At 35.4% G+C, this 18,096-nt stretch overlaps 1 protein-coding gene across 5 annotated transcripts in view; it reads right to left on the reverse strand.

The window, feature by feature from the left end:
• The window catches only part of LOC101894638 (neogenin), a 248,227-nt gene that overhangs the window by 9,791 nt on the left and 220,340 nt on the right, over positions 1-18,096 (reverse strand). For 3 of the 5 annotated variants that reach the window (XR_009344111.1, XM_059130976.1, XM_059130975.1), the window contains exons 2-4: positions 7,039-8,211; positions 3,524-4,319; positions 26-518 (exon numbers count right to left, since the gene is read on the reverse strand). Coding sequence is in view for 4 of the 5 variants with exons in the window: in XM_059130976.1 (XP_058986959.1) it covers positions 26-518; positions 3,524-4,319; positions 7,039-8,211 (2,462 nt within the window). In the remaining variant the exon portion in view is untranslated. The remainder of the gene's footprint in view (positions 1-25; positions 519-3,523; positions 4,320-7,038; positions 8,212-18,096) is intronic. The other 2 variants (XM_059130978.1, XM_059130977.1) reach the window with 2 other exon arrangements.

The following is an 18,096-nucleotide window of genomic DNA, read 5'->3' on the forward strand; positions in this document are numbered from 1 at the left end:
TTAAGAAATGTTGGAGACAACTTACAGTTGAGCTTGTAACTTCTAGGGTAACATTATTTGGTGGCTCTGATGGCGTTGAGGAGAACGTCTTTATCCGTATCTCATTTGACGGGTCACCCATGCCATTTTTATTGAACGGCACCACGGTTATGGTATAATCTGTGTAGGGCCTCAATTCCGTTAAAACTGCATCCAAGACTGTACTATCATAATACAATTCCGGACCATTGTCCCCCTCCGAATAGTATATGCGATATTTTAAAATTTCACCATTTGTCACTTTGGGTTCTTGCCATTTAACATAGATCTCTTTGTGATTGCGGGCATACCCTTCAACATTGGTTGGAGGACCGGCAATATTTTCCTCGGGTTGTGTTGTTACCTCTAACGGCTCGGATGATTCTCCTGAACCGAAATTCGTATTGGCCACAACACGGAACTGATAGGTGCGTCCCGGTATCAGTGATTGTATATTGACTTGTTGTTCATCGTGGGATTTTGTATCGAGTTTTAGTTCTCTGAAAGGGTTGGAAAGAAAAATAATTTGGATTAAGATATTGTAATGAGCGAAAAATGAATTTTAAATAAAAAAAAACAAAATTATCATATCGGGTTGAAATTGGTTTGCCTTTAACATTTTCAGAATTGAGTCTAATAGACGATTGAAGGTTGAGTCTACCAATTGATAGGAAGAAATTCAAAACTTGAGTTTTGTCTAAAGAAAGCTCCCATTAGTAGGATATAAAACCTAGATGTAAAAATGAGTCCAAATGGGAGTCTGGGAAGAATTTATTGAATTTACTGGTGCTGTAGTGTTGTTTTATTCCCAATCTATGAAGCGGCATATTCCCTCTTAAATTTACAAAAAATAATCCAAGGAAAGTTATAAGAAATATTTTAGAAATTTTGAAGAAATACCGGATTACCCAACATTTCCACCTGTTGACCTATCAACGAAAATGGTTGTCCAATAAAAATCAGACAATAAAGAAAGAGACTAATTTTTTTAGAAAGTTGCAGCAAATTATGTTATGTCGAAAGAAATTCAGTTCCAGGTGACAGGAGACTTAAAAATTGACAAAATTTTCAGAAATTGTAAAAAACTACAAGAATTCCCCGTTGAAAGACACACCACCGTGTATTTCTCCTTTATCCCACCAAAGAAGCAATGCCCCAAGGAATAGCAGACAATAAAGCAGTAGCAGCAGCAATAACAACAATGTTGCAAAGTGACAATAAAATATAATGCTATAACAAAAATTACAAAGTTCCCCCTTGTGCCAGAGACAAAGGACATTTGTTACGCTTCTCCAAATTTGCATTTATAAGCTTAGCAACAACGATTGTTAATATCAAATCAAAGACTACCCACTATAGCGTAGACAACCCCCAAAGGAAACAATTTCAACTCAAATGGAAAACAATTCTGAACGCACTAAATCATAACTTTTATTTTTTGTCACAAGAAACAAGTGATAAAAGGGACCAAAGAAATGAATTGTAAGTGGTATCAAAATTTGCATGTGGGAAGATTAAAGTCACCAGCTTCGAATAGAAAAAGTCACTGCTTATTGTCGTCTGACATTTGCGAGGGAAAATATATAAAAAGTAAAATTTAATACCAAACCAAGAAGGGAGGGAGACAAACAAGTTGCAATAAATTCTTTTCGAAGCCAATCGCTTTTGGCAAACTACAGACAATAAGTTCAGAAGAATTGCGGATTTTGCTGGCAAGAATATGGGGAGAGACATCAAAATGATTTGGATTTAAATAAATCTATAAAAATTGGTTCGTAATAAGAATTAGAAAATCAATTGGCTTAAGACGACTGGCTGAAAGATCTAGTGAAAGGATTTTTAGTATTGAAAACATCTTAATATGGTTCTTGTTGTAAATGAAAAAAAAAATCTTTTTGAAAGGGCATCTATTGGGAAAATCTTTTTTGGGAAAATCTTTTTGAAAGGGCATCTATTTATGCAAGGCTTTTGGAAAAACCTTTGATGTGCAGAAATTTGTCTGGGGAGTTTTTTAAATAGAGAATGCTATCATTAAAGACTTCAATTAAGAGAAAATATGGAAGGAATCCAATGAAAAGAAGGTTTCCGAAGAGCGTTCGTGATAAGTTCTCCCTAAAATTGGACATACATTTTGAGAGGAATTTTCAGAAGTCTATTGAGCATAAGATCTTATTTTTTATCATAGGTGTTGTTATAAAATAACTCCTGGGGAGAATATCTCCAGACAAAATCAAGGGAACCGATGAGGATTGGTGGCTTTTTCCAAAACCTAGGTATCCTTACCTTATCCCTGGAAAACATTACCATATTTCTCCCCTTTTTTTTAAGATGTTTTTATAAAAACATAAAATATCTCTTGAAAGGTATTGTAGGTTCACTACTTCCTGATATTTTTCTATTTGAGAAGAACGTTTGAATGCTAAGAATGCGTTCTGAAAGGCCTTTCAGGTGTAGAAAATCTGGGGAGTTCCTAAAATTATGCTACAAAAATGCAACCTATGATTCTAATATTTTCTGTAATTGGGCCGTAAGAAGAATGCTTCCTGAATGATTCATTTAATAGTTGATTTTTTATGTCTTCCATGAAAATTAAACCTGAAAAATTCTATTGATTAAAAGGCCTTCTAGCAAAGAATATTTTGTAAAATATTTATATTTGTGGAAGAAGTGTTGAATGTTAGGAATGACTCGAAAGGGATTTTAGCTCTTCCTGACTTACGGGAATAACTTATATGCACTGAAGACCTTCAAAAATGTAGATAATGTATGAAATGTTTCCTTTAAGACCTCCTAAAAGGGTCCAACAATGGTATCGTAACGATTAAAAATTTGGCAGGGAAAGTGTGCCAAAGAAAGAAAGGTTTGTTATGCTTTAATTCCTTGTCCTTAGACGTAATGTACTGGGGCTTTCAGATGTATTTCAATAATGGAATATTGAGCACCGTGGTAGCCAAAATTTGATACAAGTAATTTTGGAGGAGAAGATTTAACGACATAAATGAGCGAATTATGTCCACAATTTTTAAATTTCGGGTGCGTCCCTACTCCCTGCTAGAACGATGCCTTTTTTTGAACATAAAAGTGTTGTGCATTGAAAGAGCTTTGTGGACGGATTTTACAGAGAAGCATTCTTAACCGATAGGATATTCAATGCATTTCAAAATATTTGAGAGTCTTCTGAGATTGTTGCAAAAGAATTATAGAAATCCAAATTAATTTTTAATTCCGCAATTCAGAAATTTCTATGTACGGCCAGTAAGTTGAGGGAAGATATGAGCCGGGGGAACTAAGGTTCACATTTCTTGTCCTCAAAGGTGACAACGTTTTCCTTTTCAAACTCCACATATTAAAAGTTTTAAATCAAAGGATTTCTAATATTCGAAATTAGTTTGAAAGTGATACCACTCAACATCCAGAATCTTCAAATATTAAAGTTTCTAAATGTAAATTAAAAATAAATATTACAATTATTATTTCACCATTATTAAATAAGAAAAGTACTTACCTCTCACTGTTATTCATTTTATAGTAGACCGTATAGGAGACCACTTCCACGGGATTCTTGATGGGTTCGATCCAGCTCAGCGTCACAAAACGAGGTTTGACAATTTGTGCCACCAAATCTCTGGGTGGTCCGGGCAGACGATTCTTCAGACCAGATTCAAGAGCATTTGTATTTCCTTTGCCGCCACCGCTATTCGATGCAGCACCACCAATGCCACCAGCACCATCTGATAAATCTAAAACTATAGAAGATGAACGGGAGGAGGTTTGTTCTGGTGAATGATTGGAATTGGATGGATTAAGTTTTTTCTTATTTGTCCATGAATTTAAAACTTTATTCGGATCATAGCCATTTTTATAGGCATTTATGTATTCTTCATTAGCTGCAGGATTATCATAATCATCATCGTCGTCCTCGTCGTCGTCATCATCACCCGAATTTGGGTTCAATTGTTTGGTAAGTGTCCGATCGTATTCATTAATATTACGAGGTAATTCACTTGAAAATTCCTCATCATCGTCATCGGCGAAATGCATCAGCTCATCGTAATGACGATCGTTTAAAGGTTGATCGGGAAAATTACTAAATTTCCTATTACCCTTTTGCGAGAGTAAACTATCTAAGGCACTTTTCGATATGCGTGTCTCTACATTATCACCCGACTTGGTGCGCACTTCACCGGAACTGAGTTTATTTTTACGCCTATTCTTGTTGGACGTGGTCTGTGGCGGACCACGGTCTAGGTAAAGGGATTTGGTGGTTTGCGATTGGGATTTTCGTTGTTTTTTCAATTTGCCTTGGGTGAGAGGGGGAGGTGGTGGTGTGGGGACAGACGGATGATGAAAGGAGTGTTGAGGATAGGAATGAAATAATATTGAATGAAAGAAAGAAGAAAAAAATGAAAAGAAAATTAAAAATAAAAGAAAAGTTTATTAAAAAAATATAAAATAAAAAATATTGAAAATTTTATAATAATTAATACATTTGTATTTGAAGAAAATATATATAAATAATAAATATTTACAAATAAATATATACATTATAATAACATCGAAAGCGATATAAATAAATAATATAATAATAAAAATAATAGTTTTAAAAATAAAGAAATTAATATGCCTATTAAAATCTATGCATTATGTACATTTTGAAAAATAATTAGCAATCTAAATAGCACAAATTAGCAAATTTAAACACATTTTATTTTAGAAATTTTCTGGCTATTGAAAAAAAACCGTGAAATTATAAAAAAATTGCAGGAAAATTCAAAAAAAAGTGCTAAATTTATCGAAAAATAGGCAAAATTGGCTACATACAGGGTGAGATAAGAAAAACTGCAACCAACTTCAGACTGTTGTCATTTCTAAGCCACTAGTCCGACAGCTGTTAAAATCATTCCAGTGACAGTCCATTATATTGTTTACAAGCGTACAAAAGCATTTTGGTGAGAATTTTCCAGAAAAAAAAAGTTATTCCTGATGGAATTCAAGCGTGATAGTGTAATTTCTTTATATTTGGCTGGAATACCACAAGTGGCTATCGTTAGAGCCTTCGAGCATTTGAATGTGAATAAATCTTTTGTGTCTCGTACAATCGCTCGTTACCGTGATACTGGTAGCGTAGCCAGACGTCAAGGAAGTAGACGTAAAAAAAAGCAACATCAGCAGAAATGGTTCAAAAAGTTAGGAAGCGACTTGATCGAAACCGTGTCGCAGTGGCCGAAAAATGGCTCTCGAGCTGAACATATCGCAATATTCCATTCGGCAAATATTGAAAAATGAGCTCGGTGTAAAGCCATTGAAAATCCAAACAGTGCAAGAACTTACACCGCAACAGAAAGAAAATAGACTCAAAAGAGCTAAAGAGATGCTTCGCTTGCCCGAAAGTGGTGAACTGCCGATTTTGGTTTTCTCCGATGAGAAAACATTCGTTGTCCAGCAGTTTGTAAACAAACAAAATGATCGTGTTTACTTGCCAAAGAGGTCAGCTGAAAATGTGCACCTTCGGTTGGCCACCAGAACTCAAGCGCCATAACAGCCGATCGTCGCTCTCCGCTCGTATTAATCGACCGTGGCATCAGAATAAATGCCGAATATTATCGCGGAAATATTCTGGAGGGTGTATTAAAGCCTTGGCCACGCAAACATTTTGGCCGCAGACCTTGGACATTCCAACAGGACTCAGCACGCGCCACCCAAAAATGGTTACAAAACCAGGTTCCTCGCTTCATTTCCAGCGCACAATGGCCACCAAAATCCCCGCATACCAATCCGTTGGACTATTGTGTCTGGAGTATTTTGGAAAACAAAGTTGGCACTAAAAAATACCAAAGTGTCGATCACCTCAAGCAAGCGCTTCGCCGGGAATGGACCAAAATATCGCAGAGCAACATTCGGGCAGCGTTTGACGGTTTCATCGGCCGTTTGAAGGCCATAATTCGTGCCAAAGGTGACCAATTCGAACAAATCTAAACGTATTCTAAAATTTGATGCTATTTTCGATATTTTTTGCTTTCATTCAATAAAATTAAAAAAAAATGTAAATGTTACGGCGTTTGACTTTTTTGCAGTTTTGTATCTCAGCCTGTAGATTTACTCTGTCTTCTTAATCCCCAACAAATAGCCAAAATTATGAAAAATTCTGAAATGCTAATCCAAATTTCATTTTTTTTCATTTTTTACCAAAGTTAGGAAAATTTTTTGTTTCAAATAAAAAATAGATATTCCAAATTTTTCTACACCTTTTCCCACAAAAGGTCAATTTTTCACAAATCAAGAATCTCGTAAAATGGGAGGAAAATTTTCAAATTTGGCAAAAGAAATATTTTTTTTAAAAATTGGAATTTTTAATGTTTGTCTAAAACTTAGTTTTCTAAATCTACTTCAAGATAAATTGATTCGAAATGTTGTTTTTTATAAAATGTAAATTTTTTTATTAAAAATTTAACAAAAAAAGGCATCAATTGTTGACATATAAATACTAAAAATTAAGCTTGGCAAAAATACATAGCTTGGAATAAATAAATAATATAAAATAAAATCATATATAAATAATTTATGTTGGGATTTTGTTCAAGGGACTTAGGGATATACAATGGAAAAACTTTGTACACCGGGCATTATTTCCCAGAGCAGGGGATTTGCGGGAACAGAACCATTAAATGTAAGCCATGGGTTTATCCTCTACTCTATTATGAATAATACTAAGCTGGCGGGGTAATATTTATAACTATGGCTTATGTATGCATATACTTTATCGTTAAACACTAGAGCCTCGAATTGCGTCGTTTCAATTTGAATAGCTTTTTGAAAACTTTCAAAAATATTCAATTGTTTGATTTTTTCCCATTAAATTAAATTTCAGTGCATTTTGAAAAGATATGCAAAATTGTGATCCAATTCCCAATCAATTTGGACCACCATTAACTACGCAAGTCGAGGCTCTAGTGTAGTTATATAAACACTATGGACAAGCTAAGATATATTTCATAAACAAAATTATTTTTAATAACTCACCTGGTTGCACCACTCTCAGTCTGGCTGCAGCCTGCACACTTCCCGCCGGATTGGTGCCGACACATTGGAACATACCAGCATCGGATTGCAATAGGCCAAGTATTCTCAAATTATGCCCGGCAATAATTTGCATATAATCATTGGGTGTAATGAAATCACCGTTCTTTAGCCATTTAATAATGGGTTTTGGTTTACCCCTAATGGCACATTCCAGTTCCAATTCCTCCTTTTCAAAGGCTGTCTTATCTTTGGGACTTTGTATGAATTTTGGTGGTACCTGCACCTGTACCGTGGCCTGGGCATCGAGAGAGTCGACCGTGTTACTGGCACGACATTGATAGTTGCCGGAATCGATATCCTCGGCTGAGGAAATTTGTAGAGATCCAGTGCCAATTATTGAAAATCTTGAGTCCAAATCGTTGAGATCAAGTTCTTCACCATTCCGTAACCATTTTATTTGCGGTTTAGGCACCCCATTGGCCACACAGTCTAGGGTAACAACATCACCCTCCTTGACGGTTTGTGGTGAGGGACCAACAAGGAATGCAGGCGCCACTGGATTATCACCATTTTCCAAACTCTTTTTTATGCTCAAATTAGTTTTACTGCTTAGCCGCGATATGGAACCGGATGTCACATTACACTGATAGACACCACGATCACTGGGCGTTATCTCATCGATTTCCAGAGCACCATTTGGCAAGATGACCATACGTAGCTTATCCAATTGCAAAGGCATATCATCTTTTATCCAGTGCACATAGTGCCGCATACCGGGTTGCGTCTGGCCAATCATGCAACGAAAGTAGGCTGTTTGTCCGGGCAGCAGATAGGTCTCTATGAAATCTTGATTTAAGTCCGGCAAACGGGCAATGGACACCACAGCCGAACGGCTGACAATGGTGCCAATGCCATCAACGGACAATAGACATTGATAGGATCCAGTGAGACCCCGATTTTCCTCCACCGAACTTATGTACAGGGAACCATTTTTCAGCTGTGTCCGAAATGTGTCACCCACAATGCCCAAATCCTGGCCATCTGGTCCTCGCCATCGTATGTTGGGGGCAATCTTTTGATTTTTGCCCAATTGGGCCACACCGGCACATTGCATCAGCACTGAATGACCTTCGGGCACCACCACATCTTGTGGTTCTATGCTAAATGTGAGGGCTGTAAGGAGTTGGAAAAAAGAAAGAGAAGAAAAAGAGATCAATAAAAACTCAATTCATTTTGATTTTCAATCAAGAATTATTACTCTAGCCTAGATATGAATGAAACGCGGTCTGTTGGAATGGACGATTGTCGTAACTTCTTTAATTTCAATTAATCTATAAAACGTTTATGGCTGATAGCTTCATCAAATCGCTTCATCATCGTCTGCCAGGGGGATCGTAAAAAATCAGTTTGTTTTAATTAAAATACGGTGATGTTGCAAGGCGATTTTCATGAGGCTCCTTTTGTTTTGTTTCCACTGGCAAATAAGACTCGAGGAAAAATGAAAAAATACGCCAAAGAAAAAGATATTTTTGTTTATTGCAATGGCTTTGTTTTTATGAGGCAATGAGGCTTTATTACACCATTTCCAAAGTAACACAAAGAGATTCGAAATTGGACACCAAGCTTTCAGTAAACATAGAAGATAATCGGCAAAGGTGAATTGCATTAAAGAAATTGGGACCTATTAGTCGGAATGTGCGTAAAGCTAATCCAATCCGTTGGACTATTGTGTCCAAGCGATAAATAGGGTTAATAATACAGTACAACCCAAAACATAATTACAGAAAAAATCCTGCAGATTATGATAAGAGTTTAAAAAATACAGGGTGAGATAAAAAAAAACTTCAAAAAAGTCAAACGCCATAATTTTTACATTTTTTTTAAATTTTATTGAAAAAATTTCGGAAATAGCATCAAATTTTAGAAAAAGTCTAGACTTGTTCGAATTGTCACCTTTGGCACGAATTATGGCCTTCAAACGGTCATTGAAAACGTCACACGCTACCCGAATGTTGCTCAGCGGTATTTTGGCCCATTCCCGGCGAAGCACTTGATTGAGGTGATCGATACTTTGGTATTTTTTAGTGCTAACATTGCTTTCCAAAATACTCCAGACACAATAGTCCAACGGATTGGTATCCGGAGATTTTGGTGGCCATTGTGCGCTGGTAATGATGCAAGGAACCTCATTTTTTGTAACCATTCTTGGTTGGCGCGGGATATGTGAGATGGTGCTGAGTCCTGTTGGAATGTCCAAGGTCTGCGGCCAAAATGTTTAATACACCCTCCAGAATATTTTCGCGATAATATTCAGCATTTATTCTGATGCCACGGTCGATTAATAGGAGCGGAGAGCGGCCATTGGCTGTTCCTGTGGCCCATACCATCACCATGGCCGGCGCTAGATTTCTAGTGGTCAGCCGAAGGCGCGCATTTTCAGCTGACCTCTTTGGCAAGTAAACTCGATAATTTTGTTTGTTTACAAAATGCTGGACAACGAATGTTTTCTCATCGGAGAAACCCAAATTCGGCAGTTCAACACTTTCGGCCAAGCGAAGCAACTCTTTAGATCTTTTGAGTCTATTTTCTTTTTGTTGCGGTGTAAGTTCTTGCACTTTTTGGAATTTCAATGGCTTTACCCAAAGCTGATTTTTCAATATTTGCCGAATGGAATATTGCGATATGTTCAGTTCACGAGCCATTTTTCGGCCACAGCGACGCGGGTTCCGATCAAGTCGCTTCTTTACTTTTCGAACCATTTCTGGTGATGTTGCTGTTTTCTTCCGTCCACTTCTTTGTCGTCGGGCTACGCTACCAGTATCACGGTAATGAGCGTTGGTACGACACTCAAAAGATTTATTCATATTTAAATGCTAGAGTGCTCTAACGATAACCACTTTTGGTTTTTCAGCCAAATATAAAGAAATCACACTATCACGCTTGAATTCCATCACGAAAAACTTTTTTCGGGGGAATTCTCACCAAAATGCTTTTGTATGCTTGTAAACAATATAATGAGCTATCACTGGAATAATTTTAACAGCTGTCGGACGAGTGGCTTATAAACCTTTATTTTATTATTTTTGTGTGTTATGTCCGTATCGATCGATTTCTAAGTTCATTTAAAATTTGTGTGCCTTTTTGTGACAAATTTATTCTTAAATGTCTTAAATTTCCCCCTTAATCAGACTCTTTATCTCTCTCACCCTCTCTCTTTATTTACTATTTCTTTACCTGAGTAAAATGTATGTTGTTTGTGTCTTTGCCATATTAATTTTGCAATTTTAGCATTGAGTTTTGCATTAAAGCTTCCTAGATTTCTAATAAGAAATCTCTTATTCAATATTCCTTAAAATTTAAAACCCAAATGGAAACTGTGTCAGAAACTTAAGCGCATTTCAAATTTATAGTTCTTTTTTAATTGCAATACCCCTACACACACTGATAGTTAAAAGAGAAAAAAAAACAACAGTTCAGAGATAGAGAGGGAGTTGCAAATGTAAATGATTGAGAGGAATGTTAAAGGAATACCTGCAATTATAAAAACAAAAACTCCATACCGAGATTTTCCTAAAGTTTATGGCTGAATATAAAACGTTTATGACAGATAACTGTTTATGATGACATAAAGAAGATAGTTCTCTGGAAGTAGTTCCATGCAGAGGACATTGAAAAAGTTAAACAGTTTGAATGCCTTCTTCTTCTTCTCAACCATTAATAACTTAATTAAGTTCTCTCTTCTAACGGGGGAAAATGAAATGTCCATTCAAATTACAACAAGTCTAGGATGCCAAGCCCTCTGGGATCATGATAATTATATGTAAACATATTGTTGTTCTCCTCTTTTTGTCCATTGTCCATTTACCATATGGTTTTGTAATGTAATTAAATTTACAAAATGTAGAGAATTTTTTCCTAACAATTACAACAGGACTAGCCGATTGTTGTTTGTGATACCACACCCCGAACTTTTAGCCCGTGACTTATGCACATTCCTACATACGTATGTATGTATTAAGTATAATATTGTTAATGAGTTGGCCATAGAAAAAAAGCAAACGTTTTCTCTGCTCATTATTTAATGAATGAAATTGTTTGCACAATTATTTTCAGTTTTTATGCCGAGAGGGAGAGAGAGAGAATAAAAATACAAAACAGAATATCATTTAGACCTAACCCTGATAGTGAAAATTGAAATAAATGAAGTAACTTAATAGCACATCACAAACATTGACACATATATACTTATATACTACACGACAAAAAACAACGTTTTTTGTAACCTCAGAGCCTTTTAGCTACTGATACTAGTATTATGTAACAAGTTAAAAAGTATCAGTCAGTTTTGCCGGCAAATGTATGCCATCAACCAATGTTCGATTATTCAAACACATTTTGACTTCTGTTATGATTATTCAATTTGTTGGCCCTCTAAACAGGGTGAGATGAAAAAACGGCAACCAACTTCAGACTGCTACCATTTCTAAGCCACTCGTCCGACAGCTGTTAAAATTATTCCAGTGCCAGCTCATTATATTGTTTACAAGCGTATAAAAGCATTTTGGTGAGAATTTTCCAGAAAAAAAAGTTATTCGCGATGGAATTCAAGCGTGATAGTGTGATTTCTTTATATTTGGCTGGAAAACCAAAAGTGGCTATCGTTAGAGCACTCCAGCATTAAAATGTGAATCTTTTGTGTCCCATACCATCGCTCGTTACCGTGATATTGGTAGCGTAGCCTGACGTCAAGGAAGTGGACGGAAGGAAACAGCAGAATCAGCAGAAATGGTTCGAAAAGTAAAGAAGCGACTTATCGAAACCCCCGCAGCAGAGGCCATAAAATGGCTCGTGAGCTGAACATATCGCAATATTCCATTCGGCAAATATTGAAAAATGAGCTCGGAGTAAAGCCATTGAAATTCCAAAAAGTGCAAGAACTTACACCACAACGGAAAGAAAATATACTCAAAAGAGCTAAAGAGTTGCTTCGCTTGGCCGAACGTGGTGAACTGCCGAATTTGGTTTTCTCCGCGCCGATGAGAAGTCATTCGTTGTTCAGCAGTTTGTAAACAAACAAAATGATCGTGTTTACTTGCCAAAGAGGTCAGCTGAAAATGTGCACCCTCGGTTGACCACCAGAACTCAAGCGTCGGCTGTAGTGATGGTGTAGGCCGCCATGACAACCGAAGGTCGCTCTCCGCTCGTATTAATCGACCGTGGCATCAGAATAAATGCCGAAAAAAGCCTTGGGCACACAAACATTTTGGCCGCAGACCCTGGGCATTCCAACAGGAATCAACACCATCGCACTTAGGACGCGCCACCCAAGAATGGTTACAAAATGAGGTTTCTCGTATGATTTCCAGCGCACAATGGCCACCAAAATCTCCGGATACCAATCCGTTGGACTATTGTGTCTGGAGTATTTTGGAAAGCAAGGTTGGCACTAAAAAATACCAAAGCGTCGATCAATTCAAGCAAGCGCTTCGCCGGGAATGGGCCCAAATACCGCAGAGCAACATTCGGGCAGCGTGCGACGGTGTCAATGGCCGTTTGTAGGCCATAGTTCGTGCCAAAGGTGACCAATTCGAACAACTCTAAACTTATTCTAAGATTTGATGCTAAAAATATAAAATTAAAAATTATGGAGTTAGCCTTTGTTGCAGTTTTTTTTATCTCATTGTAAAATACAATGAAAAATGCAATAAATAATTTCTTTATATTATTTTGATCAGCTCTGCATTAAAAAATATGCCCGCATATTGTGATTTTGAAATATTAATCTTTCTATTTCACCTATCCTAATTTAACACCAAATTACGAATTAATATCACCCAACAATCCGAACTTGGTTCTGCAAACTTTTTCTTGTTTGTTGTTTCTCTCGGTGCATATTACAGCTTCTAAATTAATCTAAAACAATGACATTTTGTTAAAACAATTTTACAGCTCATTAGCAAAAGGGAAAAGATGCATATACATGTGTACGTGTGAGTGTGTGTGCACGCTCAATGTCCTCTGTGAAAACCTAATGTTTTTCCTGGAAAAATAAATGGGGAAAAAAAATAACAAAAAGAAAAAGCTGACAAAACTAATGTAACCTTAATGTTTTAAACAGACACTCATTAGAGACACAAGCATTTGAGTCACAAGTAGCAGAGCATACTTTTAGGCGCTTGTGTGGGAGAGAAAACAAAGCAAATGAGATGACTTGTTCCTTGTTTAAAAGGCCAAGGGATTTAGGAAGTTAAATTGTTTGTTTTTTTCTTTCATGGTTATAGAATGTTTAATTGAAAACAGGAAACGGATAATTTGTAAAGAACGTGTGCAAGTTTCTCTTGATGAAGAAACTTAAAATTTAAAGGCTAATGAGAAAGAAATGATTCTACAACAAGAGAAACAAATTAGAATTTATGGAACTGTAAGAGAATAGCGAAGTGAAATGTAAGACTCATTAAAAACCTCTCGCATTTTATAGAAATTCCACAGCGTTTTTAAAAGCCTGTATTCTTCCATCTATTTAATATTTCCCTTACCTACACCACCGTCATAATAAAATTTTATATTTCTTCTCACAACAAATTAAGTAATTTAATATTATTTCTCACTTTGTGTGACAACAACAACAACCAATCCATTCCACTCCATCCATCTTTACCCGCATAATATGAAATTAAGTTCTTATATATGTAAATAAATGATATATTGGCCGGCCGGCTGGCTCTTCCTCCCTCTCAAATCAATTTATTCACCACAGCGAATATTTTTTCGATATGCCATCGCTGCAGCAAAACAGGGGGATACGACGTGTGCATGTCTTTTTTTAGGTTGAACATTCACATCACGTTGTGAAAATATGAAATTTGAGTACATAATTTTATAAAGGTCAATGACGGTCGCCGCTGCATGACATTCTCCGCGGAGGCAGACAGACATACATTGATTTTCCATCATAAGGGTATGAAATGAAAATTGAAGTATTTTTTTTTCTCGTGACAATCAGATACCTTTTGATATGTCAATCGTTATTGAGTTTGGTGGTGTTTTTTTTTTTTTTTTTTTTTGGTATTGAATATTGAACTCTTTATTATGGGAGTGTTGGTGTGGGAAAGGGGAAGTTTTTGAAATAATTTAATTTAAATATTTTAATATTAGATTAGATTACTAAAGAAGAACTGTAGAAGGTCTGGCCATAATATAGACGATTTAGAGGTCTATTTTTAAAATAAAAGACCAAACGATGATTTTCTTTATATAGAACACCTTAAAAGAAATTTATCCATCTATAGAAGACCTGTGGAAGATCCTCTAACCCTAGACGATCGGCAGAAATACCTTCGGTGATAACATTTTTCGTAGGAGGCATTCTATTAAAAGCAGGTCTATTATCCCCAAAATTGTCCAGTAAAACACCTCTACCTCGAAATCTGTAGAATATCTCCTATCCTTAGACGGCCGGTAAAATCGCTTCTTTTCGTGGAAGACCTGTAGAACCTTTTCTATTTCTAAGAAATCTTTAGACCGGTCTACAAATCACCTAGAGATAGAAGAGTTTCTACGGAGTTTCTACAAGCGATTCTACCGTTCTTCTAAGGAGTTATCGACAGGTCTTTGAGGTTTAGGCGATTTTTACTGGATACAAAGAGCTGAACATTCTGGGTCAAAAGACCGACATGAGTATTTCTATCTCTAAAATAACCATATTAAGTCTTCTTTCCATAGAAGATCTGTGGGAGATCCTCTACCCCTAGACGATCGGCAGAAATGCCTTCGGCGATATCATTTTTCGTAGAATAAAAGCGATTCTACCGTTCTTCTAAGGAGTTATCGACAGGTCTTTGAGGTTTAGGCGATTTTTTGTGGGAAAAATTGTAATAATTTTATTTTTGGAAAATGTTATTAACAGAGCTCTGTTAAGTTGACAAATTTTTAACATAACACGTATTCTCGAACTCTGGAAAATTTTGTGAGTTACAACTTTTCTCAGAAAAAATTTTGCTAACAGAGCTCTATTAAGATAATAGGATGTAGATAGAATTACAATTATTCATATCTGACATTCTGCAATACTTAAATATATTGAAATCTGCTCTGCACATCATTTTTTTACAAATTAAAGAGCTATAACATTTTCTTGAAACATATGTTATTATCAGAGCTCTGTTAACTTAGCAGAGACCATATGATGACCAATATAAATTCGTGGTATCCTAGACTACATAAATAATTGAAATATTTGTTAGTTACAATTTTTTTTGTAAAATAAATGTTATTAACAGAGCTATGTTAATTTAATAGAGAATTGAAAAAGCAAATTCTTCATTCCTGATAGTTTGTAACACTTAAATGTTTTGAAAAGTTTGTAAATCCAATTTTTTCCTCGAAAACAGGGCTCTGTAATGTTAACATAGAGTATAGAGAAGAGGAATGATGCATTTCTGATATTCCGTAATACTTAAATGTGTTGAAAAGTTTGTCAATTTCAATTTTTCATCAAATATAGTTAACGGAGCTCTCTTAAGTGAACAGAGCGTAGAAAGGAACAAAATACTGAATTCTAAATACTCTGTAACATTTAAATTAGTTGAAAAACTTTTAAAATTTCCATTTTTCGCTACAAAGGTATTAACAGAGTCCTGTTATGTTCACAGAGAGTATAAAAAGGCAAAACACTGTATTCTTGATATTCTGTAATAATTAAACAAACTTAAAAGTTTTTTAATTTCCATTTTCCGCTACAAATGTAGTTAACAGAGCTCTGTTAAGTTAACAGGACATGACATTTACGAAATACTGCATTGCTGACATTATGTTACAATAAAATATTTTGAAAATGTAGTAAAAATGTACTTAGCAGTCCTCTGTTAAGTCAACAGAGGTGACTTGGGATACATAATATAACATTAGCTATATTCTAAAACAGTTAAATTTGCTGGAAATTCTTTAAAATTCTGTTGAATTAACAGAGATGAGACTAGAATAGTTTTTTTTTTTCATTTTTGAAATTCAAAAATAAATTCAAATTTGAAGAATGTGTAAATTGAAACATTTTCCCCAGCAAATGTTATTAACATGCATCTGTTTAGTTAACAGAATTGCAGAATTGTGGGCATTTAAAAATTGTTATGCATATAAATCTTTAAATAATATTTTGAAATTAATGATTTTGAACGTCTTCGATCTAAAGACGTTAACAGAGCTCTGTAAAGTTAATAGAGATGATTAGGGAAATATTTTAAGATAAGCCAGGTATTCTATATAAGTCAGAGATGAGACGGGATTAGTTTTTTTTTATTTTCGATATTTAACAACACAAATATGCGTGAAAATATGTAAATTGCAGCATTTTAATCAAAAAATTTTATTAACATAGCTCTGTTGATTTAACAGAGCTGAGAAAATTAATATTATGGGCATTTAAAATGTTTCTATGTGTGCCAGTCTTAAAGGATTCGGCCTAAGTATGAGACTTTTGAGGTCTTCGATCCGTAGTAGGCTTTTAGAAGCTAATTAATTCGAGCTCTGTTAACTAACAGAGGAGCCGTAACAGCACATTTAAAAAAATTAAATTTCTATGTTAATACCAAAGCTATGTTAGTTAACAGAGGAATAATTTTGGGGTTTTTCCTTATAAGAGCACGAACATGTGAGAAAAAAGGTTAATTGCAACATTTCCTTTAACAATTGTTATTAACATAGTCAAAAGTGTTTCTATGTCTGCAAAATAAACATTTTCGGCCAAATTAGGATTTTTGGAGGTATTCCATCTATATCAACTTTTTAGGAAGAAATTTTATAGGATCTGTAAATTTGCTTTTAGAAAAAAATTAAGAGGTCCCGTAGGGTATTAAATATTTAAACTGAAATTAAATATTTTCAATTACGTTAAATAAAAACAATTGACATATGAAACGTAAAAATATAAATTAAAGTAAATTTCAAAAAACAAAATGTTAAAAATAAATTGGGTTCAAGCCTTTCCAAAAACGTTCTTTGAAATAAAAAAATCTCGCATAATAACCGCTTGTGTTTTCATTTGGCCACACGTTTGGCTAGAAAACACCTGTGCGTTTTTATTTGCTTGTTTTGTTGTTTTTGCTATTTTATGTTGGCACACACACACACAAAGCGCCAATGTAAAGCCATAAGGGGGGACATATATATCCTGTTTTGTGAAAAATACAACAACAACAAAAAAAGCAAATTGCTAAACAAAAGCAAAATACATGGCTCGACATGTTTGTATATTTTTCTGTTACACATGTCCACTTGACACGAAATTGAAAATTTGCCACAATCTGTCAGAATGTGTAAACATGACATGAGAGAATATTATGTTATATAAAAAAGACAGAGAACATCAGACAAATACAATTGGTAAACATGTTGATGGAGAGGATGGAGAAAGAGAGAGAGAGAGAGAGATAGAGTGAGGGGAGACGCCTCATGTCATACATAAAACAAGATGTAAAATGTTGATGAGATATTCAAGGATATGTTGGCGGAATTTGTTATAATTTCAGAGGAAAGATGTTAACCCAGAACTGGGTTTTGTTTCATTTGAATTCTCTCATATTTGAAAAAAAATATCTCTTTTTATTTGCCTCTTATTTCAGTGCCCCAATGGAAGTTTAATGATAGCCCCAGGATATTGAATGCAAACAGAGCAGGCGGCAGGCGGCACACGCTGGCAAATAACGAGTCAATTCAAAGATCTGAGGAGGAATGTGAGTGTGTGTGAGTATGTTTTTAATTTTAGATGCAAATTATTAGCACACATTACACACACACACCCATGCACACATTTATACTAGATATCCTTGTGCATCCTGCAAAGCCAGCCAACCAACCAACCACTCAACCATTCTAAATGTCGCCACACAAAGCACGGCATCCAGCCTGCTGGCTGTTTCTCTGCATACATTGGAGATATCATTAAGGGTTAACAGGCTTTAGGCACAACGGACTAACGGTTTTTGCTGTGGCTGTGGTGTGTTCTATATCCTTCCTGTCTTCTTTGGAAATAGAATTCTAGCCTGATACACAACATGTTGTTAG

This window comes from Musca domestica, unplaced genomic scaffold (assembly GCF_030504385.1).
Source record: "Musca domestica strain aabys unplaced genomic scaffold, Musca_domestica.polishedcontigs.V.1.1 8, whole genome shotgun sequence".
Classification (NCBI taxonomy): Eukaryota; Metazoa; Arthropoda; class Insecta; order Diptera; family Muscidae; genus Musca; species Musca domestica.